The sequence below is a fragment of the Trematomus bernacchii genome, unplaced genomic scaffold (genome assembly GCF_902827165.1).
Source record: "Trematomus bernacchii unplaced genomic scaffold, fTreBer1.1, whole genome shotgun sequence".
NCBI lineage: Eukaryota > Metazoa > Chordata > Actinopteri > Perciformes > Nototheniidae > Trematomus > Trematomus bernacchii.
This window is the reverse complement of record NW_022987625.1, coordinates 765080-792712: the sequence shown is the minus strand read 5'-3', so window position 1 is coordinate 792712 and position 27633 is coordinate 765080. Positions and strand designations below refer to the sequence as shown.

Sequence of the window (27633 nt, the reverse complement as noted above, 5' to 3'; positions counted from 1 at the left end):
TTCGCACCACACATAAAAAACATCACCCGCACCGCCTTCTTTCATCTTCAGAACATCTCCAGACTCCGCTCATCTCTGTCCCAACCCAGCACTGAAATCCTGGTCCACTCATTCGTCACATCCCGGATTGATTACTGCAATGCACTTCTGACTGGCCTTCCCATCAAACTCCTCAATAGACTGCAAATAATCCAGAACTCTGCTGCCCGGATCATCACCCGCACCAACTCATCCGACCACATCACCCCCATTCTCACTCAGCTACACTGGCTTCCTGTACGCTACCGTATTGACACCAAAAACCTTCTACTCATATATAAAGCTCTCCATAACCTTGCCCCCATCTACATCACCGACCTCCTTCAGGAGTACACCCCCTCCCGCACCCTCCGCTCTTCGTCCGTAGGACTTCTCACCGTCCCAAGCTCTCGCCTCAAAACCATGGGTGCTCGAGTTTTCAGCTGCTCGGCTCCCAGACTCTGGAACTCCCTGCCACTACACATCCGACAGTCTGATTCCATAACAACATTCAAAACCCAACTCAAAACCCACCTGTTCAAACTGGCATTTTCTTTATAAACTGTACCCTGTGTCCTTTTGTGTCCTTCTATAGTCCATTTCCTGTTATTTGTCTTGTCCTACCCCGGCTGATATTTCACTAAATCCACTGTTTTAATTGTTCCCTATATTGCCCCTATGCCCTGTAAGGTGTCCTTGGGTGTTATGAAAGGCGCCCCCCAAAATAAATGTATTATTATTATAATAGCTGAAATGAAGATTGAATATTTACACAAATCTCTTGGTTAAGATGGATGTTTTCTTCTTCTTTTCTAGCATTGAACACAAATGCAGATGAGAATGACAAGGAGCCTGGCAGGGGACATGCATGAGCCACCTGGTAAATGTACACAAAATACTCTGCTACTACCAATGAGTCACTTTCTCAAGCATGGAGGTTAAACCCTGGTTCAGGTTATCGTGAAGCGTTAAACGTTAAAGCCATGAACTGAATTTTTCTGTTAAACTGGAAGATTTGAGTTTATCATGACCAAAAATTAACAGAATATGGTTTCCTGAAACTATATTGTTACATGCGTCGTTTTCCTGTTAAAAAGTCATTTAAAAACATTGTGAGGACAAAATACAAGTCTCAGAAAACTTGATCCTGTAAGTACGGTACTATTATTATGTCAAATACAAACTTTAAGCTGCTTAAAGGTGGGGTAGGTAATTTTGGAGAAACCAGCTCGAGTGCGCAAAATGATTGGTCGTGCTTTTTACAGTACTACGGCTTCCACAGATGACATTTTTTTATGGATTTTTGTCAAAGCACTTAAGATATTCATTGCTATCGGGATGTTAAGAGCATTCCATGGAATATAACAAAAAGTGTATCTCGAGCCGGTTTCTCAAACTTACCTACCCCACCTTTAAGTAAAAAAAAAAAAACGTAACCCTACATACAGAAGAATCATTCCTGCAAGCTCTACAGTTAGACTTACAGATGTTTAAATATGGCAAAAAGCAAGCATTAGCATTTGATCCCTACATGCTATTGTTCAGAACCAGCACAATATCAGAAATTGGAAGAAGGAAAGCCGGAAAGACAGTTTGATTGCTTCATCCCAAACCCATTTGTAGTTATAGTTTTAGTAAATAACATAATACATCTTAAATAAAATACGTGTTCACTTGGTTACCATTGACTGGTCTCTTTTTCTGTTTGTGGAGTCTCTTGAAAATGCTGTGGAGAGGAATCCCAGGAGGATGCAAAAACAGAAGTGGTCTCCCAAAGAGGTAGCAGCAGTTTTGAGACACTTTAATGCACACATTGCCAAGGGGAAATTGGCCACGATGATAGAATGCAGACAGTGCAAAGCAGCAGAGCATCCTATTCTGGCTGGTCGCTCTTTGCAAAATATTAGAGACTTCGTCAGGAACCAAGGCACGACTCAGAAGAAAAAAGCACTGCTACAAAAAAGATGATGACATTTAATCGAACATGCAGTGAGGACAGTTCACAGTTAAACTTTTCATTATTATGTTACATGTAGGAGCAATGTTTTATTATAAGGATAATTACGAGATTAAAGCTGTTATGTTAAGAGAATAAAGATGAAATCACTCCGGGGGCTGAGGGGTCGTTGCAGCAGATAGTTATTGACGGATTGGAACTTCACGGATCAAACACTCATAAACAAAACGTTGCTAAAACAGAAACTAACTACCGTAATAAGGTAAACAACTATCCACAATCCAATTTCATCAAAACAACTTCACACCCGCCGCCCTCTGAGCTGGACACATCACACAGGTGTCTGTCTGCAGCCAGAGGAGAGAGGAGGGGTCAGGGACCGTCTACAAAGTGCAACGCTGAATAAAGATACTATACTCAATAACTCCTGTTATAAAGCTACAAACATCACATTTTAAATCACACAATAATATACTGTTGCTTAAACTACACATGCAACTTTGCGAAAATGGGTGGTTTTAGTTGTTTATTTGCAGTATTTTTTTCAGCGTTGCACTTTGTCCCTGATCCCTCCTCTCTCCTCCGGCTGCAGACAGACACCTGTGTTATTTTACCCTCCCAACAGTAACTGTCTGCGCTCATTTAGTCAGTTTTTATAGGCTGGATACCATTTTAAATAGCATTCTTGGTGTGGATGAATTCATAATAAATTGTTGTTTTTACTGGTTAAAGTATTGTTTGTAAATGTGTTTGATATTTATAAATAAATATCATACTCTTGGGAGTAAATCCTTGTCTTGATCCTTTTTGTTGACTGCCAACTGTATCGTGTTTTTAATTTAATCTGAGGAGTTTTTGCTGTTTCATAAATTTGAGTAAAAGGGCAAATTTGATCAGTAGAACAGCTAACTTGTGTGCACGGCCGCGGTCACACATGTGCAGAATGTCAGGGTTTTCTTCAATTAAGAAGATTTTTGTGAAATAATAATACTCTAGTACGAGTTATACTGTACGTTGAAATACTCTAACTAACAATATTGCTTTATTGTTGAAGTAACTGAAAACAAATATAACTCAACGTTATAGTTTGCATAGATCAGTTGAAAGTGTACCATTCAGCATTTCGTTAATTGTTGAAAGTTGTTCAGTAAATGACTTTAAGCCTGGTACACTTGAAAGACAGAGGTCAAGCTTAACCTCATTTTTGTGATGATATCCCAACTGATAGTATTAGTACTGAGCCTTCAGATGAAACAAGTGCAGAGGACTTTTCTTTAATGTCTATTTAAGTGTCCCTTATAATAATAATAATAATCTCCCTCAATTACATGTAGTACATTTAGAATGCATTAGAGACTTATTTAAATGGTTCCCTGTAAAATTCTTAAGAGATTACATAATACTTTTCAATACGCTTGTGTATTGTACAAGTAAATGAAAAATACAAGACTGCACTTCATTAATTTTGTTGCATGTAAATTCAATCCTCACATCTGTATGTTTATTGAACAGCTACTGGTGGCAATAATTTGCTCTGTCATCCAGGCATGTCACTATTGTAAGAGACATTTGCTTTCAGTTTTCACTGTATAATTGTACTATTACTCATATCATTGTTTATATTATGGTTTTTTCTAGTTCCTGACATGGCCGTGAAAACGCCCGCCAACTTTCAAATTATTCTGAATCCCGATGACAACAGGAAGCTAGTTCTGCCTAATGGAATTCCAAAGGTAATGGAGCAGTTTACTGATGAGGTCAGGAAAGTGTGTGAATTAAGTGGAGGTTTTAGAATGCAATATCAAGACAGAGACTTTGGAGATGCACTAGTCAACCTGACATCCACTGACCTTGAAGATTTGGCAATGATCAAGGTCATCCCAATACCTGATGAGGACGTCCAAGAATATATCCTTACATTCTGTGAAGAAGCAGTGTCTGCTCAATCAGACAATACTGACCTCCAGCTCAGTCTCTACAAGAACTCATATGTGGAAGAGAATTCCCTATACCAACATTTTCTTATGACACTGAACTTCAGTTGGATAAGGGAATGCTCTGGTTTTTGGACAAAATTAACATGGGATCACTCCCGTCACCGGACGTACTTCGTCTCACTGGAATAGTAACGGTCATAGTGAATATAAAATCGTCCCCATGTATCCGGCCAATGACGGGAGAGTTTTGAAAGAGACAAAACACTGTTCCATACATTTAAAAACACTTAAACAATTAAACAATGTTTACCTGCCAACAAGCAGCAGTGTGCTGTCATTTCAAACATGTTACCCCACTGTTTAACACACTTTTACCTGTGTTTTGAAGACTCTTTCCTGGGTCATTGTGTGCTCTTTCACCCCCCTGGGTGTGTGTGAGACAAGTCAAGTGAGTCAGCCTGCCAACAAGCAGCAGTGTGCTGTCATTTCAAACATGTTACCCCACTGTTTAACACACTTTTACCTGTGTTTTGAAGACTCTTTCCTGGGTCATTGGGTGCTCCAATGTGTCCTCTTTCTCCCCCCCTGGGTGTGTGTGAGACAAGTCAAGTGAGTCAGCCTGCCAACAAGCAGCAGTGTGCTGTCATTTCAAACATGTTACCCCCACTGTTTAACACACTTTTACCTGTGTTTTGAAGACTCTTTCCTGGGTCATTGTGTGCTCCAATGTGTCCTCTTTCTCCCCCCCTGGGTGTGTGTGAGACAAGTCAAGTGAGTCAGCCTGCCAACAAGCAGCAGTGTGCTGTCATTTCAAACATGTTACCCCACTGTTTAACACACTTTTACCTGTGTTTTGAAGACTCTTTCCTGGGTCATTGTGTGCTCCAATGTGTCCTCTTTCTCCCCCCCTGGGTGTGTGTGAGACAAGTCAAGTGAGTCAGCCTGCCAACAAGCAGCAGTGTGCTGTCATTTCAAACATGTTACCCCACTGTTTAACACACTTTTACCTGTGTTTTGAAGACTCTTTCCTGGGTCAATGTGTCCTCTTTCTCCCCCCCTGGGTGTGTGTGAGACAAGTGAAGTGAGTCAGCCTGCCAACAAGCAGCAGTGTGCTGTCATTTCAAACATGTTACCCCACTATTTAACACACTTTTACCTGTGTTTTGAAGACTCTTTCCTGGGTCAATGTGTCCTCTTTCTCCCCCCCTGGGTGTGTGTGAGACAAGTGAAGTGAGTCAGCCTGCCAACAAGCAGCAGTGTGCTGTCATTTCAAACATGTTACCCCACTATTTAACACACTTTTACCTGTGTTTTGAAGACTCTTTCCTGGGTCATTGTGTGCTCACCAGGGGCACGAGAATACCCTCCACAGAAGGGGTCGTGGTTCCGTGAAGAAGGCCGAATTTGGGTGCTCATAGGCAGCCTGCTGCAGAGTCATTTTCAGGCTCCTCTCCACAATTGTCCCCCTAAAATGATTTAAAATCATTCTTTTTGCATTTAAATGCATTTATTCTATCATTTATATGGTTCCCCAACACAATGCACATAGTCTGGAGCTCACTGGGGTCCTGCATATAATTTAATCAGGCGTTTTAACACTTTTTCCCATGAAAATGATTTTTAATCACTATCATGGGGCTATGAAAATAAAATTCCGGGTAATGCAGAGCACAAGTGCACCTTTTACTATTTAAATGTATTTGTATTATATATATTTGGGCTAGAAAGGTGACCTCTCTGGGTGATTTAGTCAGTTTATGGAGCTTAGCCCACAAATCCTGGATGATCCAGGCCGAATTTGGGTGCTCATAGGCGGCCTGCCAGGCGCCCCCACCCGTGGAAAGCAAAAAAAATTGAAGAAAAACGCTTAATTATAACTTAAAATAATCAAAAATGAAGTTTTGAAAAATTGTCAAAAAAATGACAGAGTGCCAACGGGAGAAGGGGCCAGACTATTGGCGCTTCGGGCCGATTTTTCCCCTTCTCCGATGGTTGGTACAACGGAGAAGGGGAAAAAGTCCCTGGGCTTCATTTCCACTTCTCTGTCAAAAAGATTCATCCATACTTTTCAAACTACCGTCTGCACGAAATCGGAAACCCAGTTTTTGGGTGCACTCAGAAAAATAACGGCTGTTGCAAATCATGGAAGAATGTATCCGCTCACCAAGCACTTTGAGTGGGCCTAATTTTGTGGCGCAAGGACCCCCCAGCCTGGTTCTCTCAATACTTAAAGTTTGACATGGAGGAATGCGAGGGCACTTTGCAGGTGACTCTACCCGATTATGAGACACTATTTTGGGGCGTATTTTTTACATTTCTCTGGTTCTCCAAATAGTTTAAGTTCGACATTTTGAGCCATGGAGGAATGCGAGGGCACTTTGCAGGTGACTCTACCCGATTTTGAGGCACTATTTTGGGGCGTATTTTTTACATTTCTCTGGTTCTCCAAATAGTTTAAGTTCGACATTTTGAGCCATGGAGGAATGCGAGGGCACTTTGCAGGTGACTCTACCCGATTTTGAGGCACTATTTTGGGGTATAATTTTTACATTTTGACCCCTTTGCCCGGTTATCACCAAAGTTGAGTTGGATGATTTCGACCATGGAGGAATGTCAGGGGAGTCCGCGGGGGACTCCTGCGGGGTCATGAGGCACTATTTTGGGGTACAATTTTTACATTTTGACCCCATTTCCTGGTTCTCACCAAAGTTGAGTTGGATGATTTCGACCATGGAGGAATGTCAGGGGAGTCCGCGGGGGACTCCTGCGGGGTCATGAGGCACTATTTTCGGACACTTTTTTCCCATTTTCCCCCCTTTTGCCTGGTTCTTTTTCTTTTTCTTTTTTTTCCTGTTTTGGCCCGTTTGACCCGGTTCCTTCTGCCGGGGGCACTGCCCGGTCCCGGGTGCCCCCCCAGGGCTCGCGTACAGCCGTTTCACCCCCCACATTGACGGATTTTGACCCCTTTGCCCGGTTCTCACCAAAGTTGAGTGTGATGATTGCTGAGTCATGATGCACTATTTTGGGGTACATTTCCCCCATTATCAACACGGACTAGAGATGTCTCGGAGATGGCTCGGAGCCCACACCCTGGTTCTATGTAACCCTGGAGGAATGTCACATGAGTCGACAGGGGACTGCTGCTGGCTAATGAAGGACTATTTTGGGGTACATTTCCCCCATTATCAACACGGACTAGAGATGTCTCGGAGATGGCTTGGAGCCCACACCCTGGTTCTATGTAACCCTGGAGGAATGTCACATGAGTCGACAGGGGACTGCTGCTGGCTAATGAAGGACTATTTTGGGGTACATTTCCCCCATTATCAACACGGACTAGAGATGTCTCGGAGATGGCTCGGAGCCCACACCCTGGTTCTATGTAACCCTGGAGGAATGTCACATGAGTCGACAGGGGACTGCTGCTGGCTAATGAAGGACTATTTTGGGGTACATTTCCCCCATTATCAACACGGACTAGAGATGTCTCGGAGATGGCTCGGAGCCCACACCCTGGTTCTATGTAACCCTGTAGGAATGTCACATGAGTCGACAGGGGACTGCTGCTGGCTAATGAAGCACTATTTCCGGGTACTTTTTTTTCATTTTCACCCAAATTTCCCTGGATGAAATATTTTTTAGTTTTTTTTAGTTTTTAGCCCAGTTTTGGCCACAGCGTTGCCTGGAGGATAGGACCGAGATATGACAGACTCTCTGGCCGCCTCACAAGTCACTATTGTCGGACACTTTCTTTGCTTTACCCCGGTTCTATCACTCTTTCCTCCTTTGACCATACAACCCGTTTCCTGCTGGGGTGGTGCCTGGTTCCGGGGTACCCCAAACCCTCTCATGGTCGGGGCACCATGTATTGATGCATCGGACCCAATGTTGCCATCACCAGCCCCGCGTTGGTGCGGAAGTGGGACCATCTGACCCGGTGGTAACCCAATACTTCCCTTCGTCCATGCACCATGAATTGATGCATCGGACCCAGTGTCGCAACCACCGCTCACGCTAACGCATATAAACGGAGAACTATAACATAATTTTGATCAAATTCATTATGTGTGTTTCAGGAAGGATGTCATCTGAATGCCCGGTGTGCAGACTCTTCTATCTGGCATTGAACAAACACCTTAAGCACAAGCATGCAGTGCGGAACTTGGAGGAGAGGGGAATCCTCCTGAAAATAGCCAGTGGAAGGATAAATGTTCGGACGGCTCAGAAGGATGCCCTCAATGATGAGGTAAAGACCCTGCGCTCCAGGCTGAAAAAGGAGCTAAAACCCAGGAAGCAGAGTGCTGCTGTTCTTGAGGAAGAGGACGAATGTATACGATTTAAGGGCCTGGCAATCCCAAGTACCTCCGGCATAAACACAGTAGCCTCAGGCAGCAATACCCCTGTGAAGAGCCCGGTGAAGACTGTCATGCAGTCCCCAGTAACCTCCGGTAGCGAGACCCCTGTGAGGAGCCCGGTGAAGACTGTCATGCTTGCAGTAGCCTCCGGTGGGAAGAGACCGGTCAAGAACCCTGTGAAGAGCCCAGTGAAGACTGTCATGCTTGCAGTAGCCTCCGGTGGAAAGAGACCGGTCAAGAACCCTGTGAAGAGCCCAGTGAAGACTGTCATGCTTGCAGTAGCCTCCGGTGGAAAGAGACCGGTCAAGAACCCTGTGAAGAGCCCAGTGAAGACTTACCTTATTACCTTACCTTATTATTACCAGTTTCCTCCGGTAGCGAGACCCCTGAGAAGAGCCCGGTGAAGACTGTCATGTTTGCAGTAGCCTCCGGTAGCGAGACCCCTGAGAAGAGCCCGGTGAAGACTGTCATGTTTGCAGTAGCCTCCGGTAGCGAGACCCCTGTGAAGACCCCGGTGAAGACTGTCATGTTTGCAGTAGCCTCCGGTAGCGAGACCCCTGTGAAGACCCCGGTGGAAACTGTCATGTTTGCAGTAGCCTCCGGTAGCGAGACCCCTGTGAAGACCCCGGTGGAAACTGTCATGTTTGCAGTAGCCTCCGGTAGCGAGACCCCTGTGAAGACCCCGGTGGAAACTGTCATGTTTGCAGTAGCCTCCGGTAGCGAGACCCCTGTGAAGACCCCGGTGGAAACTGTCATGTTTGCAGTAGCCTCCGGTAGCGAGACCCCTGTATGCCGGAAGACCCGTGCCTCTAAGCTGGCTAATGACTTGCCCTCTCCCTCAAATTACTGGTCCACTGGGTGTGGACGGGGGAATACCATGCGTGAAATCACGTTGCCTAGAAGCATGGAGGCGTACCTTCAGACATACTTGGATCACTGTTTGGGTGTCACTCCGACAGTAAAACAGAAAGACAATGTTGTGTCGAAGATCAGCCGGATAAAGAACTTCATAGTATACATGGCCCATGGTGTTAACCGCCTGTCAGACTGGCTGTTCCTAAGAAACATGAAGATGATCCGTGGCTGGAGCGAGTATATTGTAAAGCCGGGCCGGGCAGTCACAACATCAGAGTTCTTCCTGAAGAATGTGCACCAGTTCATGGGGTACATGTCTGAGTCAAAGCCCCGGGGGTGCAAGCTCACCCAGTCTGATATGACCCACATAATGAGAGAGGTGAAAGCCAACATGAAACACTTGAATAAGGCAGTCACTCTACATCAGTTTAAGGTGAAGAGGAACAAACTGGATCGTCTGCCGAGCCAGGCGGAGCTTCTCGCCGCCATGGCGGCCGCTGAGAAGCGCATCCCGGAGCTCCTCGACCTGATGGCCGGCACGCCGACCTCAACCACCCAGAAGCTTCTCTATGGCTATCTCACCCTCCATTGGAGCCTCCTGTATGGCCACCGTACGGGCGTGTACGCAAACATGAAAAACAGTGAGGTCTTAGAGGCAGCCATAAGGGGAACTGCTGAGGGCTACATCATCCATGTGCAGGATCACAAGACGGCCAAGACATATGGCGAAGCACAGCTGGCGCTTACAGTAGAGGAGTTTAGCTGGGTCATGCGGTGGATGGGGATTAAAGAGGCATTGCTGGGTCCTCAGAATGAATTCTTCCTTTTCACAAGGGGGAATCGGGCCTCCAAGAACCTGAACGCTCACTTGAAGAGGGCATGGGCTGATGCTGGGCTAGAAACAGCCGTCACCTTCACAATCCTGCGCACTGCCCTGGCTGACAATATCAAGCATCACCAAGATCCAGAAAGCCGGTCGATTCTCGCCAGGTTTATGTGTCACGACGTAACCACGGCGGACCGGTTCTACGCGAATGCGCCAGGTATAAAGGAGGCATTGAGAATCCGCTCCATGTTCAGGGCGTCATCAGATGCGGCAGCAGCTGCATCATCATCAGAAGGATGTCTACCGCTGTCAGATGGGGAGACCTCCGAAGAGGGCTGCTATAACAGTACAGCTCTATCATCTTCACCTGATGGGTCATTGGAGCGGCAGCAGCAGCGGAAGCGGAAGCGGGAGGGAAAGAGGCCAATGAAGTCGGGACCGGGGCTGGTTGACACTCCTGATGATGGGGCAGGGGCCGTGGACTCAACCTGTTTGCCCTGGTGCACCGTAAGAATTAGACGCCTAATTTGGTCCCCTGAATCCCGCTAAACATTGTGAATATGTATACCGTGTATATAATTATTATTATAATCCTGTGTATACATTTTGTAAATAGTACAATATCTCCAGGGCGCATAACTGCACTTTACAAGCCAGGAAAGGTGCCAGAATCCTGGGCATACATTTTGTTAATAGTGCAACACCTCCAGGGCGCATAACTGCACTTTAAAACGTAGGTTAAGAAATTTAGTAGTACTGTTATAGCAGCAGTAGTACGTGTAAATAGTTTATGTTTTAGCCTCTCTGTACTGTGTACTGTGTTTTTTGTTAAACTAAAATAAAAAAAAAAAAAAAAAAACAATAACCTTGATGGTTACCAGGGGCAGAAAAAGTGCCACTTTCCATCAGCACCGGGGAGGCACTCTCCTTGGTGCTGAACCCTGTGATGAGCGCTCAAGTGTTGGCGGAGGAGGTGTAAGCCAGAGGAGGGTGAACAAAAGTTAAAGTGTTTGAACCTCCAGCCCAGAAGGGGGGGTGATGCCGTGAAGAAGGCCGAATATGGATGCTGATGGGCGGACACAGAAGCACCATAAAACCACCCCCTTGTAAGACCACCAGGGGCACGAGAATACCCTCCACAGAAGGGGGGGTGATGCCGTGAAGAAGGCCGAATATGGATGCTGATGGGCGGACACAGAAGCACCATAAAACCACCCCCTTGTAAGGTCACCAGGGGCACGAGAATACCCTCCAGCCCAGAAGGGGGGGTGATGCCGTGAAGAAGGCCGAATATGGATGCTGATGGGCGGACACAGAAGCACCATAAAACCACCCCCTTGTAAGGTCACCAGGGGCACGAGAATACCCTCCACAGAAGGGGGGGTGATGCCGTGAAGAAGGCCGAATATGGATGCTGATGGGCGGACACAGAAGCACCATAAAACCACCCCCTTGTAAGGTCACCAGGGGCACGAGGTTCTGGTGGGTGTGAATACCTGTGTTTAGTCCGTGGGGGAGTGCTTAACTGTGGGGGCCCGGGGACTCAGGGTGTGCAAGGTTATGGAGGTCCCACTGTTAGGGGCCCATGCTGGAGGTAATTAGTCCGTCCTTGGGGCTCTGTGAGCGGGCAAAAAGAGGTGATTTCCCCCTGGTCTCTGCTGGAGGTGCAGAGTCCCACTGTTAGGGGCCCATGCTGGAGGTAATTAGTCCGTCCTTCGGGGCTCTGTGAGCGGGCAATGAGAGGTGATTTTCCCGGTCTCCGCCCTGGAGGTGTGAAATAAACAGAGTCCCCCTGTTAGGGACTGGTGCTGGAGGTCTCTAGTCCGTCCTTCGGTGCTCTGTGAGCGGGCAGAGAGAGGTGATTTCCCCCTGGTCTCTGCTGGAGGTGCAGAGTCCCACTGTTAGGGGCCCATGCTGGAGGTAATTAGTCCGTCCTTGGGGCTCTGTGAGCGGGCAGAGAGAGGTGATTTTCCCCTGGTCTCTGCTGGAGCTGTGAAAGAAACAGAGTCCCACTGTTATGGGGACATGCTGGAGGTAATTAGTCCGTCCTTGGGGCTCTGTGAGGGGGCAGAGAGAGGTGATTTCCCCCTGGTCTCTGCTGGAGGTGCAGAGTCCCACTGTTAGGGGCCCATGCTGGAGGTAATTAGTCCGTCCTTGGGGCTCTGTGAGCGGGCAGAGAGAGGTGATTTTCCCCTGGTCTCTGCTGGAGCTGTGAAAGAAACAGAGTCCCACTGTTATGGGGACATGCTGGAGGTCTCGAGTCCGTCCTTCGGTGCTCTGTGAGCGGGCAGAGAGAGGTGATTTTCCCCTGGTCTCTGCTGGAGCTGTGAAAGAAACAGAGTCCCACTGTTATGGGGACATGCTGGAGGTAATTAGTCCGTCCTTGGGGCTCTGTGAGGGGGCAGAGAGAGGTGATTTCCCCCTGGTCTCTGCTGGAGGTGCAGAGTCCCACTGTTAGGGGCCCATGCTGGAGGTAATTAGTCCGTCCTTGGGGCTCTGTGAGCGGGCAGAGAGAGGTGATTTCCCCCTGGTCTCTGCTGGAGGTGCAGAGTCCCACTGTTAGGGGCCCATGCTGGAGGTAATTAGTCCGTCCTTCGGGGCTCTGTGAGCGGGCAATGAGAGGTGATTTTCCCGGTCTCCGCCCTGGAGGTGTGAAATAAACAGAGTCCCACTGTTAGGGACTGGTGCTGGAGGTCTCTAGTCCGTCCTTCGGGGCTCTGTGAGCGGGCAGAGAGAGGTGATTTCCCCCTGGTCTCTCCTGGAGGTGTGAAATAAACAGAGTGCTACATTTTGTAAATAGTGCAATATCTCCAGGGCGCATAACTGCACTTTACAAGCCAGAAATAATGTTTAAATGGTCGGGGAAAGTATTTTTAAATGTCTGGAAGAGAGTTTTAGACAGTCATTTTGCACGAAATCATTTAACATAGACGCTCTTCTGAAAATGCACAGAATATGTGCTTTTTCAGGAGACCGTCAATGTTAAATGATTTCGTGCAAAATGACTGGCTAAAACCTCGGAATAAGTGTTTGAAAGGCGGGGAAAAGTTTTTTAAAATAGTCTGATACCTCCAGGGCGCATCACCAAAAATGTACAAGCCAGGGAAGATGCCTGAATCCCGGATACTTTAGGTCTGTCACTTAGGGTGACCGCACCACTCCGACGCTCCCGAGAGCGGACGTCCATTGTTTGTAAGGCACCTAAGAGGGAAAAGGGAAATGTAATGTATAGGTCAGACATGAAAAGGTTGTCACTGATAACAAAAACAAAGTTGGATATTCTTGAAAAGCTAGCTGAAGAGATATTCAAGTACAAAGCCTACCCAACAGACGGTTGCTGAAGCACTAATCCAGAAGCATCCATGCCTCTCTGAATATGGTTCTTACAACAGTTGCTACAGTTGGAAGTGGTGGCTGAAGACAAAAATGGGCAACAACCGAACTCAGCTAAAAGGAATTGGGTGTTTTGAATTGCTCCTGAATTCACTGAAGTCCAAAGCTCTAGGATGCATTGCCAGCACAAAAAGTAAAAAGACAGAGGAGAGGTGAGGCCAACCACACTGTAAAAATTTACCAGCATTTCACAACATTTAACAGTATTATTTTACAGTGACATATTGTAATTAAGGCCCCCTGTAATATCCCAACAAATACATGTAAAAAGGACTGTATCCTTGGATTTCACAGCATTTAACTATTATTTCACAATAAAATACTGCAATCAAAATCCTCTGTAATATCACAACAAATGTTGTAATATCACAACAACATTGTAAACATTGCAAGGATTTCACAGCATTTAAGAGTATCATATTACAGAGAAATATTGTAATAAAAAGCCCCTGTAATATCACAACAACATTGTAAACATTGCAAGGATTTCACAGCATTTAATAATCATATTACAGAGAAATATTGTAATAAAAAGCCCCTGTAATATCACAACAAAATATCTATAAAACTACAGTAAAATTGGATTTGACATTATTTAACTATTATTTCACAGTAAAGCACTGTACTCAAAATCATCTGTAATAGCACAACCCATTACTGTACAATTTGAATTGTGCAGCATTGCACATGTGCAGAATAGACTATTCTAACCGGCGTGTGTCCTGCAGCATAGCCTACTTCTCAAACCGTCTGGAAGAGTTGAACTGAGACATTCACTGTAAAAAAAGATCCTAATTTTACAGGAAAAAAAGTCACAGCTATAATCATTGGGGAAACTACAGTGACATATTGTAATCAAGGCCCCCTGTAATATCCCAACAAATACATGTACAAAGGACTGTATCCTTGGATTTCACAGCATTTAACTATTATTTCACAATAAAATACTGCAATCAAAATCCTCTGTAATATCACAACAACATTGTAAACATTGCAAGGATTTCACAGCATTTAAGAGTATCATATTACAGAGAAATATTGTAATAAAAAGACCCTGTAATATCACAACAATATTGTAAACATTGCAAGGATTTCACAGCATTTAAGAGTATCATATTACAGAGAAATATTGTAATAAAAAGACCCTGTAATATCACAACAAAATATCTATAAAACTACAGTAAAATTGGATTTGACATTATTTAACTATTATTTCACAGTAAAGCACTGTACTCAAAATCATCTGTAATAGCACAACCCATTACTGTAACATTTGAATTGTGCAGCATTGCACATGTGCAGAATAGACAATAGAGTGGCGAAGTCACGCTCACTTACTTCCGGGTAATGGGACCTTATTTCGGAAAAATTATGCATTGAAGTCAATGGGGAGAGAAAACTTATCTTTCGATCCCGTTTGAATTGTGCCATGAATTACACATATGATGTTTGTCAATCTTAAAAAATCATTTCCATGTCAAAAAAGTCACAGTTTGTCGTAAAACTGTTGAAATATAAGACTATGAAAAATACGTAACTAGAAAGACTACAAATCCCAGAGTCGCGTAAGTGATGTCACAATTGTTTTCCTCCGCTAAGATAAGATAACTTTAACAAGATGCCTGTGTGCTTAGTACCAGGTTGTTATTATACCAGCAATGGGTCTTGCTCGTTCTTTCGCTTCCCGTCTTCCCGACTTTATATATACAGTCTATGTTCCCGTCTGATGAAAGGACTAGGAGTGTCTGGATCAAGCTAGCTAGTAGCTAGCACGTTAGTTAGCATTACAGCCGTGTCATTTTTATTAGCCTTAACATGAAGTAACATGAAGTAACCCAACATGTTAAACAGTAAGAGTAGTAGTCATATTTCGTGAACCCTTTGAATAGTAGGGTCACCGGTGTGATCATTCTATAATACACAATTTAAGCCCGGGGGAGAAATGCTAACGCTAACGCTAGCGATCTTCTCTACTTCATGCTATCTGCACAAATGGTTGACATTAAACATTAAAACGACCGGGCAGTTCAGAGAGAATCAAAGGAAGGCAGGCAGGCAGCTTTGCGTGACATTCTTCAGGACGTGTTTCATTGTGGTGATAGTGTGAGGGTAGCCAATCGGTTTGTTGACAGTAGTGACGGCCATCTTGGTGACGTGTGTTGTTCTGTGAGACCAGAGATGTAGTTCATTGAGCGTTTCACACAAACAAATGTGTTACTTCACAGTTTTACGACACATTTTATTTTTTGTGTCGTAAAACTGTGAAGTAACACATTTGTTTGTGTGAAACGCACAATGAACTACATCTCTGGTCTCACACAACAACACACGTCACCAAGATGGCCGTCACTACTGTCTTGTTAACAAAACGATTGACTACCCTCACTATCACCACAATGAAACACGTCCTGAAGAATGTCATGCAAAGCTGCCTGCCTGCCTTCCTTTGATTCTCTCTGAACTGCCTGGTCGTTTTAATGTTTAATGTCAACCATTTGTGCAGATAGCATGAAGTAGAGAAGATCGCTAGCGTTAGCGTTAGCATTTCTCCCCCGGGCTTAAAGTGTGTATAATGCGGCTTTCACACCAGCGCTTTTCCCTTTCTAGCTCCTAGCGAGAGCTTTTCTGGTTCAGCTCCGGTTTCCCTTTTCAGCTCCCGCTCTGTTCACACCGCCCAGAGCTGCCGAGAGATTTTCTCCCACAACAACAACGGGCCGGGGACTGCGTCGGGTCGACGATCGTGTTGCTTTTAATCATACGAAGCCAGATTAAATTAAATAACGACTTCTCCAACCTTATACTTTTCTCCAGAGTGCCGTGGTTCATTGTTTATTAATGTGTTTCAGCGGCATTTACCGACCGCTGCAGTGCTGGCTGCACTTCCACGGGAGTTTATTCTCCCGTTAGCTCACACGGCTCTAAAGTATTCACTGTCTGACTGTCACACAAGCAGCTGATACATAACCCCAGTTCCCCTTAAGTGAATGTGTGTCAGTCTGAATTGACGCTGTTTGGCATCACAACGCTGTTATGAAAGTTTCTCTGGTATAACATGGGTGATGTTAGCATAGCAACCGAAGCTAAACTGACTACTTGCTAAGCCGTTTTCTCCAGGCACATTTTACCGGCGTATCTTTCATTATGATTCTACTTGTGATAGTCGGACATGACAACCTGTACAGCCCATGTATTAATTCCATCCGATAGCTGCTATAATAACAAACAAAACGTCTGCCTGCTCTCCACAATGATCAATAACAGCGAACGGATGGTCAAAGTAAGGTTTCCTGCACGCCTCGACGTAAGCGACGCCGCGTCATAGCTCCAAAGCTCTTGCCTCTGGACCGACAACTTTTTGGAGCTGGAAGTGAACCGCATTCCGGAGCTATGACGCGCCGCCGCTGCGGTGTGAACAGGAAAAACCGGCGCTTTTCAGGCTCTAGCTCCCAGCAGGAGCTGGAAAAGCGCCGGTGTGAAAGGGGCATTATAGAATGATCACACCGGTGACAGTACTCTTCAAAGGATTCACGAAATATGACTACTACTCTTACTGTTTAACATTTTGGGTTACTTAATGTTACTTCATGTTAAGGCTAATAAAAATGACAAGGCTGTAATGCTAACTAACGTGCTAGCTACTAGCTAGCTTGATCCACACACTCCTCTTTCATCAGACGGGAAGCAAAAGAACGAGCAAGACCCATTGCTGGTATTATAACAACCTGGTACTAAGCACACAGGCATCTTGTGAAAGTTATCTTATCTTAGCCAGCGCCATATAGATAGATTCTATCAAATTGTTGTTAATAATTTCTGTAAGGAAAACATATTTTCATGCATTTTTAGATGGTTAATAACAAGCATTACAATGTCTTGCGGTCATCCAATTCGCTAGGTGGCGATGTTGCAAAACAACTAGGGTGCGGTCCTGAGACTGCAGCCTCTGACGCTGCAGCTTCACCCTCCTACCAGAGATTCGAATATTCGCACGCATGCAAGAGGCTGTGAACATCTGTGAGGTTCTCCAAGGCCGTTACCATCGGTAAACAGCAAGTAAGTACTGCCCATAATGTGGATTAGTGGTGGATATTATGTGCTTTCGATTGCAAACGCCAGTGGAGTGGAGTAGTGTCGTGTTGGTTTGCACATGGTAGCGAATAGATAGCTAGCTAGCGTTAGCTAGTAACGTTAGCTTGAGTGCTAGCCAGCCAACTGTTGCCGACTGTTCCATTCTATGTAGACTAACGTCAGTAACGTTTCCAAATGTTGGCAGAAGGCTTATACTGTATTTGAATGAAAGAGCAAAAAATGAATACTTTAACAGGATAGATTGGCATAATCGCCATTGGTATAAGCCAGAGTTCTACTATAGGGCTCTGGTATAAATTAGTTAGCTTAGCATTGCTGCTAGCGTTGTATTCTGAAGCCACGGCTAACTAATTTATAGGCTATAGTCTAATCAAATTAGGCCTAATCTAAATCAGTGTCAAAGTTGGCCAAGTAACGTTAGTTGCTCTTACAATGTTCTTAATGAATTCGTCAGAGACCCTATTGCACATTCCACCCACCATCAGACAGCGCAAAGTTCGCGCTTAAACGTCAAGTACAGTGAATGATGAGCGCCATGTTTTGAGAGCAGCATGCCCAGACATAAAAAGTTGAACTCTGTTTTTAGCCTCATTGTAGCCTGTGGCTTACCTAGAGTTTTAAGCCTCGCCTAGCAAGCAAAGTTTCAATCACCCAAGACTTTCATCAACGCTACTCTGGATGATAAATTATTACCAAACTCTCTCTCTTGCCTCTTCGCAATGTTTATAGGTTCGCAATGTTTATAGGTTTGAAATGTTTATAAGTTATTGCAATGCGTAATGTTATTTCTCTGAAAAAAAAACTTTTATCTTATTTTACTTCTATACTATTCTAGCCTAAATTAGCTTCTAATTTTACCTGCATTTTGTACACCGTCCTGTTTTGCACTTGTCTTGTCCCTGCACAATGTTGTCTTTATGTCAGTACCCACCAGCAACAAATTCCTAGTATGTTGTAAAACTACATGCCGAATAACAGATATTGTATCTTCCTCTAGGCCTACTGATTGCCTGCCTGGTGTTATACGGATTATTTTCCGTTTACGGCGGACCGACGCGACGAGGCGTATTGCCGCCGCCCTCCACAGGCCAGTAATCACACTGATGGATTCAACCTTTCCCTAAATCCACGGATTGCTTCCTAGTTGGAGGTAGGCCTAATATGCAACACATGTGCATAACTTCAGTCCCCTGCTCCAGTACTTCCTGGAGGAAGCTCGCACATTGGTTTCCTGTCAAATATTAGATGAAGTGATTAATCTCAGGTGTGCAGCACAGCTGATTAATCACATCATTCAATAGTGTTTCACAGGAAACCAATGTGTGAGCACACCTGAGATTAATCACTTCATCCAATACTGTACATTTATGTGAGCTTCCCTCTCTTGCTTCCCTGTGGTGGTTTTTTACTGCCTCTATTCCAGATTTGACATCCTCGTGATCCGTGCGTGCGGCCATCCTCGAGAAATTGCTAGTGACTGTTCGAGTGTTATTGCAGCTAAGGTAGTTAAATGGGATGCTCGACTACCCGACTGAATGGCTACACCTTGAATTGAGAAACGATCTTGGTCTATATAGTACTATTTTCTTTTTTGAAACAAATATTTACAGATTTGTTTACAACATGCTCATGTTCATAATATGCATGCAAACTGAAAAATTCCTTTTGTTGGTTGCCTTTGTAATTTGTCCTTTATCTGGTCTCCTTTTTTCTAGGTCATCAGAGAGGCCAACCATTCCGTTCAGTGTCAGGCAGCCAGGCTAACTGTCCTGTTCAGTGTCAGGCAGATTGATTTATGTTTGGGTCGGTAACTAGTTACCACGCACAACAATGTTCCACTGTAAATATATTGGATGTCAGCATGTGTCTGAGAAGGGGCATAACTTTGTTCAGCACACAAAGCTGCACAGTAATGCCCCCAATTATCACTATCAGTGTGGGGTGCCTGACTGCTCACGGAGGTACAGAAAACACACGTCACTGTTATCGCATATATATAGGCTGCATAAGTGCTACCGGCAAGCTGCTCGGCCTATACAGCCTGACACATCAGCTCTACCACCTGACACATCCTTGAAATGTGTGCTTGAGGATTGTGCATTTAAGTGTGACACTTTAGCCTCTCTTATTAAGCATTTGAAGACACACATAAGGGGAGGAATGGAAACTAGATGCCCATTTAGAGGTTGTGATTGCAGGTTCACAAACGTGATGACTTTTGCTTCACATATTTCCAGGAAACATAGGCATGCAGAGGATTCAGTTTTAGATGACTTGGTACTAGACAAGTCTATTACTTCCGAGTCATTGCCAGAACCCAGTCAGTCGTATTCAGAAGCTGCTGGTGAACATGATGATGAACCAGAAATGCCATTAGCTGTGGACGAAACCCTTTTTTTACAGAACCTTACACTTTTCTATTTGAAATTGCAATCTAAGCTACTCTTACCGGCAAGCACCATACAAACCATTATTGATGGCTTTCAAAGTGCTCATGAACTTGGCCTGTCTCATTCACTTAACATTCTGAGTGAGAAATTGAGGAAACTTGGAATCCCTCAGGCCACTATAAGCAGCATCATCGATGAACTGAACAGAGAGGATCTACTCACACTCTATAACAGGGGAAGACTCAGTACAGATGCAAAGAGGAAGGCTGCTTTTAAAGAGTGTTTCAACTATGTTCATCCTGTGCCTTTGCTCTTGGGCAATGATGAAAATGACAAAGAATGCTTTGCGCAGTATGTACCTATACATGAGACATTGGTGACACTGTTCAAAAATGAGTCTCTACGAGAACAGTATACCATGACACGTTTGCAGCCATCTACTGATGCTGTCTATCAGGATGTCAAGGATGGAGAAGGATTTCAAAGTAATCCAATGTTAAAAGCTGACCCTTCCTCACTTGGTTTGATACTGTACCAAGATGCCTTTGAGGTTGTGAACCCACTGGGCTCAGGGAAAAAAAAGCACAAGGTTTTAGCTGTTTACCTAACCCTGACTGACATCTTGCCTCACAATAGATCTTCTATAGATCAGATGCAACTTGTTCTCTTATGTAGGGAGCAGGACTTTAAGTATTTTGGGGTAAATAAGGTTTTTGCACCTCTAATTGAGGACCTCAAAATCCTGGAGGAGAGAGGTGTAGTCATATCTGATGGCACTGTACTAAAGGGCTCTTTGGTTGCCATTGCAGGAGACAACTTGGGATCCCATTCTATTGGGGGATTCTTAGAAAACTTCAGTCGGTCTAATTATTTTTGTCGCTACTGTGAGGTGCATAGAGATGATTTCGTGAAGAATCCAGTGTTGTGTGGTACAACAAGAACGGCCCAATCATACACAGGTAATTTGCAAGACCTGGAAACTAGTGCCACATACTCTGTATGCGGTATCAAGTCTGACTGTCCTTTCAACCAGCTTTCTCATTTCCATGTTTGCCAGCCTGGCCTCCCACCATGTCTAGGCCATGACTTATTTGAGGGAGTCATGGCTTATGACCTTCCTTTATGTATTCGCCATTTAGTTGAGGAGAATCATTTCACTTACCTGCAGTTAAATCGGTGCAAGAACCAGTTCAGATATGAAGGGAACGATGGTAGGGACAAACCAGCAGACCTCTCTCCCGGCAGTGACAAACTAAGTGGGCATGCAGTTCAAAATTGGTGTTTCCTTAGATTACTCCCTCTCTTTGTGGGTGGCAGGATTAAAGATCCCTGTGACAATGAGGTGTGGCAGCTCATTTTGCAGCTGAGAGAGATAGTTGAGCTTATCTGTGCACCAGTCATTACAGAAGGCCAGGTAGCATATCTGAAAGTCATCACAGAGGAGTATATATGCAACAGGAAAAGGCTATTCCCCAATGACCCCCTGAGGCCAAAGCATCACTATCTTGGCCATTATCCAGATCTAATCATCCACTTTGGCCCACTTATTCGCCTGTGGACTCTGCGGTTTGAAAGCAAACATACTTTTTTCAAACAGTGTGCCAGAAAATTGCACAATTTCAAAAATCTGTGCAAAACTCTCTCAGACAGACACCAACTTCTCCAGGCATACCTGAGTGCGGGAAACTTGTTCCCTCCACTTATACAGGTACAGAAGGGGACTGATTTTTATGTAGATGATTACAACGACAAGATCAGGGCATCTGTAGCCAGTTGTCAATTTGAGTCTCAGTCTGCAGTGGCTTGTAACAATGTTACAGTCAAAGGCACAGACTACAGAAAGGGGATGTTCATCTTGCTTGGGAACAGTGATGAAGGACTTCACATGGGGAAGATTATGCTAGTCATTGTTGCCCATAACTCTGTCCACTTTGTCTCAGAGAAACACACTTCTGTGAAGTTAAGTGACATAGGTGTGTACTGTGACTTAGGAGTGGCCCAAGAGGATTATGTGTGCATTAAGCACGAAGATCTACTGGACTACTATCCTCTTCCAGCATACAACGTGTATGATCAGATGCTTATTGCACTCCACCATTCTTTTCCAGAAGCAGTTTAAACAGGGAGGAAAGAGAGGATATGAGAGACGGAGAGGAAAGGGAGGACATGAGAGACGTGAGGACAGACGTAAGTAATGGAGCAGGCTATTTAGTCATGGCAAACTAAAGCTCAGTTTTTAGTTGTAACCTTGAAGATAGATTTTGTCTTTAATTTTGTATTGTTGATTGTATAGCGAGCACATGTTGACAGTTAATGCCAATGAGAATAGGTAATGGAAGCTATAAAGGAAGCAGTTTGGTCATATTTACCGGGCCTCCCTGATGACTTGCTGACTACCCTACTCCATGAGCTTGGAGTGGAGAGTATTGAAGATCTGGCCTTAATGGAGGAGAAGGATCTGGTCAAATACCTTAAACCAATCCAGTGTCGGAAGCTGATGAATGGTATTAAGGAAGGTAAATTCATATTTTGACTCACATGACACTTACAACTAGGCCCTTGGAACATTGGCACAAGTGGTAGACAATTGGGCCCCTAGCCCTACATCTTGCCCAGCCTTCATTTATGAATTGTTTTTGTCCCTTCTAGGATTTGTAACGATTAATCTGGAGGTGCTCCCTCCCCATCCAATTGCTTCAAGCTCCGCGAACACGCTGGCCTCTCCGCAAGCATTCCGGCCTCCACATAACCTGTTGTCCAGCCCCCCAAGCACTTCAAGCTCCTCACAGTCTACACAGCCTGGCATGCCATGGCATGTAGACTTCCATGTCAACTGGAACCAGATGCCAACAGCCATTCAACGTGCAGTGGCAAAAGAAGAAAGACCAATGCCAGATGAGAGAAGGGCCTTTGTACACGTGTTGGTGGATCAGATGATGCAGCACGAGCGCAACCCAACCAGAGCCATGTGCCACAGCATCGTCCGAACAATTATCAGGAGCCATCCAAAAAGCTTTGCTGACATTAGCAGGCGAGGTGAAGTTGTTGGAGACGGATGCCCCTCTCTTCTCCAACAAGTTAAAACAAGAGTGGAGTATAAAACCAGGAACAACACTCTGGCTCGACTTCGCCGAGGCCGAGGGGGAAGACAGCACACTGAAGTGGCAGGAGAGTCCAGACTGATGAGAGGTCCTGTCGACCAATACGGGTATGTGTAGGGGTGGACAAAATATAGATATTGCAATTATTGTTCGTTGAAGGTTTTGAAGGTTACAGTATTCATAGTAATAATTCCTTGCATTTACATAGCTCTTTTCAGGACACCCAGTGCTTTACAATGGTCTTCTCATTCACCAGTGTCCTCTCCATTCACACTCACACACTAATGGCGACCAGCAACCATGCAAGGCGCTGACACGACCCGTTGGGGCCAATTAGGGGTTAAAGGGGGCACTGCCATGCTAGACTAATTTAGGTTATTTGGATTGAATGTTTAAATTATCTGTGTAGATTTTGTATAATCGCCGTCAGTGTAACCGTGTCCATGATAATTGAAATGTTCCCACTCCAAAACCAGTCCAAATGATGTCATCTGGACTGGTTTTCTAGCCTGTGAAAAACTCCAACCTTGGCGGGCTCCTCCAGGGTATTTTTGCCCCTTTAAGGACACTTAGACATGGAGACAGTCAGAACCGGGATTCGAACCGCCGACCCTTTGGTCATGAGACGACCGGCTCTAATTTCTGAGCTACAACCGCTCCTAATAGTATTGAGTTAACCTATGATTCCTATCCCTAGGTGTGTGAGGTGGTGCCCAACAGACTTACCAGAGGGGGAGACCGAGGCAACGTTGGAAGATTTGAAAAGGGATCTGCGGAACATCTACTCAGGCATGCAATATACTTTATCTTTGGTGAATTGACACCTGAATAAACATCCCACATTAAGCAAAAAGGCCACCTTAATATTCAGAATGAGTAATGAGAGAGCATGAAATTAAAGGTTTGACACTCAAAATTTCCCAGAGATGGGACATTGAATTTAATTGTTGTTACTTGGGTACTCTCAAACATGTATTTGTATGTCTGTACACAGAGGAAGGGATGGGTGGGGCAGAGAGAGCAGAACCTCTGATGGAGAGGACCTACGTCATCCTGCGGAGGTACCTCAACAGAATGCCTGCACCAGCGATGTTGGAGGTCAAAGAGGAATGGCCTTTTCTCTTTTCTCAGAGAGGGCTTTTCTCCCACTTTGGCCTCCTGACGGACGTCAACATCCTTCAAAAGCTCCAAGAGGCTCTGGGTCAGAGAGGACAGACCATCCTGCAGTTCTGCCAGACACTGGACAACCCGAAGATCAAGGAAGTTCTGGCCAGCTATGAACCAGAGGCTTCGGAGAAGGCTGCCTGCATCCTCCTCCTCCTTATGGTGTACTTCAAGGAGCCTACGGAGAAACTGATGCTCGAAGTTGATGTACGTTTTTTAAATTTATTTAAATATTTAAAATGCTAAACGAGTGATTACATTAGGGGCGACTGAAGCTCAGTTGGTAGAGCTGGTCGTTCATCGACCGTAGGGTTGGTGGTTTGAATCCTGGCTCTGACTGTCTGCATGTCGGAAGTGTCCTTGAGCAAGACTCTTAACCCCCAAGTTGCTCTAAATGGGCCGAGCTGATGTGTGGTGAGCTGTAGTGCGCGGATTAGCTGTTGCCTTAGCATCAACCAGGCGGGGGCTACACATTGGTTCGTGGACGTCCATTTGTAAGCACGTTGGGTGTCTTGAAAAGCGCTATATAAATTAAAGTAATTATTAGACCATTTATTATGTTCTGATTTACCTCTGACCAATTAACGATCTTCATCCTAGCATAATGTTAAATCTATGCTATTGTGTGTTACTTTGTTACAGACCTGTGCCACTGCTGCTGATGTAGTGAATACTGCAGCACTCCCAAGCACCCCCTGCTTGATCATTCAAGGTAATGTAATGTTCAGGGATGTGATTTTTCCTGTTTATACAGGATTTCCTGCTTTTCTGACCTGATTGGCTAGACTTCACTGCTGCTTTTTTTCTTGTTATATAATTTCGCTTAGGATATCCCTGTTCTGCTCCACCATCAATTAGGTATAGGATACTGAATGGTTACTCTAAAGCACTCCATTCAAGTCCAGTCTGTGAAACGACACTTACGATACTCTGACGCCACATGTTTCAGCGATTCGCCTTAGTTAACATTTCCAGCCTGTTTCAATGATTCAGTGGTCTGACGAGTTGACATGTTCTCGTTCCATCTGGGCTCGTAACCATCTACCCATAGAGGAATGAGGTTAAACCGTCTAGCCATAAAGGCAGAGGGAGGAGGGCTAGGGAGTTGCTTTGTCGTTCAGCCAAATTCTCCTATCTGCACAGGGACTCTGATGCTTTTACAGTGTAGGGCAGGGGTGCCCAACCAGTCGATCGCGGGGAGATTCCCAGTCGATCGCGAGATGTGTCTAAAAATAGAACAACAATATTCAGTTTTATCGTTAATGTCCTATAACATAATCTTCCTGTGCCAGAATAATGCACTTGAACGCATCAAAGCTTTGTGATTGGCCGGCGTGGCTGGTGGGCTGTGGGCACTATTTCGCTGACGTTGTCCGTGTCAACAGTGACAGTCCGCACACACACAAGACCGCAATTATGGCAGAAGCAAAAAAGCCCAAAATATATAATTTTCACTCCGAGTGGGAGGATGATTATTTTTGTATCTATTCCAATTCCAAGTCCATCTGTCTCATCTGCAATGCGAGCGTGGCTTTATCGAAGAAGGGTAATTTAGGAGTGGCATTTCAAAACAGTGCACAAACGCTACGAGACGGAATTCCCTCCTAATTCTGCCCTACGCTCCCAAAAGGTGAGGGACCTGAAAGGACAGCTAAATGCACATCAGTCCATTTTCACCAGGCCCAACAACAAGAGCAAGGCTGCTGCCATAGCATCTTATCGTGTCAGTCACGTTCTTGCGAAACACATGAAGTCTTTCAAAGACGGCGAAGTTGTCAAAGAAGCATTCCTGGAGGCTGCCGACGTGCTTTTTGGGGACAGTAAAAATAACAGTAGCATTTCAACAGGTTTGTGATATAATAAAAACTCAAGTTAGATACCGTTATTAATCAGCTGTAAGTTTTAGTTTGTTTGAACTTATTCATTATAATTATTGTACAAAATGGTATAAGAATGCAAACTTAAATTGATTATAGTCTATTATCAATTCAGGTTAAGAAACTAGTGTTGCTTGCATCCTATTTTAAAGGCATTTCTTTTTATACTCTACTAAAATGCAACAAAAAAAGGGTTTGATTCTATTAATTTAGTCTTTTTTATTGCACTTTGGCAGCAGATTCCTGTGTAGCTTCAGATCCGAGTTGTCTTATTAGTAAGCCTAATTTATACTTTTGTAGCAACACTATTTTTATATAATGGCAAAGAAAGGGTTCAGAGTCTTTTCTTTTTTTCCTGTGTCATATGTGGCAGCACTGTTCAATGTTTCTTGAAAACATTACCCACTGTAGTATGTGACGTGTGAATAAACTCCAACTCTGTATCAACAACACTGTTGTGTAACTTCAGTTAAATACTTGTATGTGTGTTGATTAGAAAGAGGTAAGAGAAAGGATCTGCAGTATTTTATGAAGTATTAATCGTACAAAGGTCAGTTTTATACAAGTAGAAGTGTGTATTTACCTGGTAGTAGGCTGTCAGTAATGGCTACGCCTCTATTTGGACTGGTAGATCTCGGCAGACTGGCAACTTTAAAAGTAGCTCTCAGTTCAAAAAAGGTTGGGCACCCCTGGTGTAGGGTATTGACATTTCTAGCTCAAGTATTATTTTTGTTTTGATTGATTCTAGGAATGTACCTATCGACAATAACGCATGACGGGGTATCTGTTTATTTCAGGTGACACAATGAAGCCTTCTGGATGGATGCTATCCATCGAGGGACAAGTCGTAATGGGCCCACACCCATTTATTTTGCATGGGGTAGCTGCTTTATTCAGCAGCTACTATGTCTTCAACCTCGAGTATCCCGTTGGATCATGCACACTGGAGTTCATCCAAAGGTATTGTAACACTCAAACACATGATCAATGTCATCAGTAAGACTTATCATGCAAAGTTGTGTTTCACTATCTGGTTATTAAGTCCATGCCTTTCTACAGATGCCATAAAGTAGATTAAATGCTTTGAGCCTGGAACCAACTATGCAAATTGGGATCACACCATCACTTGATGTTGCTGGGCTATCTTGTTAAAAAAATTGACATGGTTTAATTCACATTATAGTATGGCTTAAAAATTCGGTAAGTAAGTAAACCTTATGTTAGAGGTACCTGAGCCACTCTGCTAGGCTAAAAATAATTGTATTGTGAGAGGATGATCCAACAGGCAACAGTCTTCATCAGGGTGTGGTGTGGGAAAAGACACAGGTGAACACCTTGATAAATGCTGCCTGAAATACATGAGTCTATTTAAAACTTAAACGTATCTTTGCTTATTAACAGGTGCTTCTTGGGCATCAACCCGGAGAAAGGCTCCAAGGCAAAGAAGCGAAGCTCCATTAACCCTCACGTGAGCACCCTTCACCGGAAGCTGATAGACTTTGAATGGTCTACTTGAACTGACATGATCCTGACGTCCCTGCACCTCTTTTTTTCTTTTGAGTGCGTGCATTGATTAGTTCCTTTTTTCACCACGCTGTTCATGAGGTTTTCAACCCGTTTGTTTATTCAGGTTTAATTTTGTCAATAAATATGCCAGTGGGCTTCCATTGA

The 27633-nt window shown here is 44.4% G+C and overlaps 1 protein-coding gene across 3 annotated transcripts; it reads left to right on the top strand.

Annotated features, from left to right (window-relative positions):
- The first annotated feature begins 17318 nt into the window (after positions 1-17318).
- On the top strand, positions 17319-27633 carry si:dkey-15h8.17 (uncharacterized protein LOC100034454 homolog). 3 transcript variants are annotated; one of them, XM_034132863.1, is made up of 10 exons: positions 17319-17394; positions 18428-18580; positions 18854-18932; positions 19146-22336; positions 22470-23028; positions 23619-23710; positions 23916-24292; positions 24728-24797; positions 26760-26922; positions 27364-27633. In XM_034132863.1, exons 4-10 carry the CDS (start codon positions 22153-22155, stop codon positions 27476-27478), a joined length of 1560 nt encoding a protein of 519 aa, XP_033988754.1. In that variant the 5' UTR covers positions 17319-17394; positions 18428-18580; positions 18854-18932; positions 19146-22152; the 3' UTR covers positions 27479-27633. The 3 variants fall into 3 exon arrangements, with proteins under 3 accessions (XP_033988754.1, XP_033988752.1, XP_033988753.1); XM_034132861.1 differs by lacking the exons at positions 22470-23028; positions 23619-23710; positions 23916-24292; ... (1 more) ...; positions 26760-26922; positions 27364-27633 and having other exon boundaries at positions 19146-22151; XM_034132862.1 differs by lacking the exons at positions 18854-18932; positions 22470-23028; positions 23619-23710; ... (2 more) ...; positions 26760-26922; positions 27364-27633 and having other exon boundaries at positions 19146-22151.

Excerpts from the sequence above, each read along its gene's own strand:
- si:dkey-15h8.17 (XM_034132862.1), top strand. The coding sequence starts at position 19,261 with ATGTTCCACTGTAAATATATTGGATGTCAGCATGTGTCTGAGAAGGGG.